Source organism: Laccaria bicolor, genomic scaffold (genome assembly GCF_000143565.1).
Source record: "Laccaria bicolor S238N-H82 LACBIscaffold_22 genomic scaffold, whole genome shotgun sequence".
Taxonomy (NCBI): Eukaryota; Fungi; Basidiomycota; class Agaricomycetes; order Agaricales; family Hydnangiaceae; genus Laccaria; species Laccaria bicolor.
Genome location: NW_001889893.1, coordinates 714,778 through 715,710, shown reverse-complemented (window position 1 = coordinate 715,710; position 933 = coordinate 714,778). Strand labels below are relative to the sequence as shown.

At 46.6% G+C, this 933-nt stretch overlaps 1 protein-coding gene across 1 annotated transcript in view; it reads left to right on the top strand.

Moving 5' to 3' along the window:
- Positions 1-76: 76 nt before the first annotated feature.
- The window catches only part of LACBIDRAFT_329656 (uncharacterized protein), a gene marked incomplete at both ends in the record, with an annotated part of 2,787 nt that continues 1,930 nt past the window's right edge, over positions 77-933 (top strand). The window contains 3 exons of the mRNA XM_001883796.1: positions 77-319; positions 370-686; positions 737-843. Coding sequence (XP_001883831.1) covers positions 77-319; positions 370-686; positions 737-843 — 667 coding nt within the window. The remainder of the gene's footprint in view (positions 320-369; positions 687-736; positions 844-933) is intronic.

Below are 933 nucleotides of genomic sequence, written 5' to 3'. Positions count from 1 at the left end.
GTTGTTCTCCCTCTCTGCTCCCGACTACCATTTTCCATCTACCTCTTTGCTCCCAAATACCATTAATTATATCATTATGAGTACTCATTCTCAATCCCCTGAACCATCTGCCCCACTTTCCAGTCAAACCAAGCACCATGGGTCCGGGAGGCATTGGACCGATGAAGAAAGTGCTCTATTGGAAAAACATCGGGAGGAGTACAGAGACGCCAACGACGCTGCTTGTGCTGAGATATTTTCTCGAGTTTTGCAAGACATGCTCGACATACTCCCCAATGGAAAATCGTTCAAGAAGGAAGAAAGATCAGCTGTTAAAAAAGTAAGTACTTTTTCCAGGGGCCCTCTAATTGATTCCTGACGGACTTGTAGGATATTAAAGAGTGGTTTGCCTGGTACAGTCGTAAGAGAAGTCAGAAAATGCCGAGGATGGGAAAGTCGTGGCACGCCCGGCGTGTGTTCCAGCATGAGAACAAGGACGCCATCGATACCGAAGCGAAAAGGCTTTGTGCCGAAGCCATTGAAGAGGGACAAAAGAGGCCTAAAGGGGGAGATCCCACTCATTTTGATTTTCGGGAGCGGGTCGTGACTCAAATGATGGGAAAACTGAAGAAAAGGGAGAAAGACGTACTGCAGAGGACGGCCGAGGAGTACAACAAGAAGGGAGTTGACCCGGAACTCAAGTCCAAGTAAGTTAATTTTCATTATTCTAACGTTGGCTTATCTGGACCTTTGGTAGACTGGCTGTAAAGAACTGCACGGCTCGGATGCATGCATTTTCCAAGGAACTTTATGACACAATGGGTGTCCGGGTCTTTATCTTAGGATGTTATCTGAAGCCCGATGGTAATTTGGACGTCTCGACGTACGACTTCAATCAAGAACTCGGGAATGGGAAAGACTTTATTGATAACCATAGCCGGACTTTCCATGAGG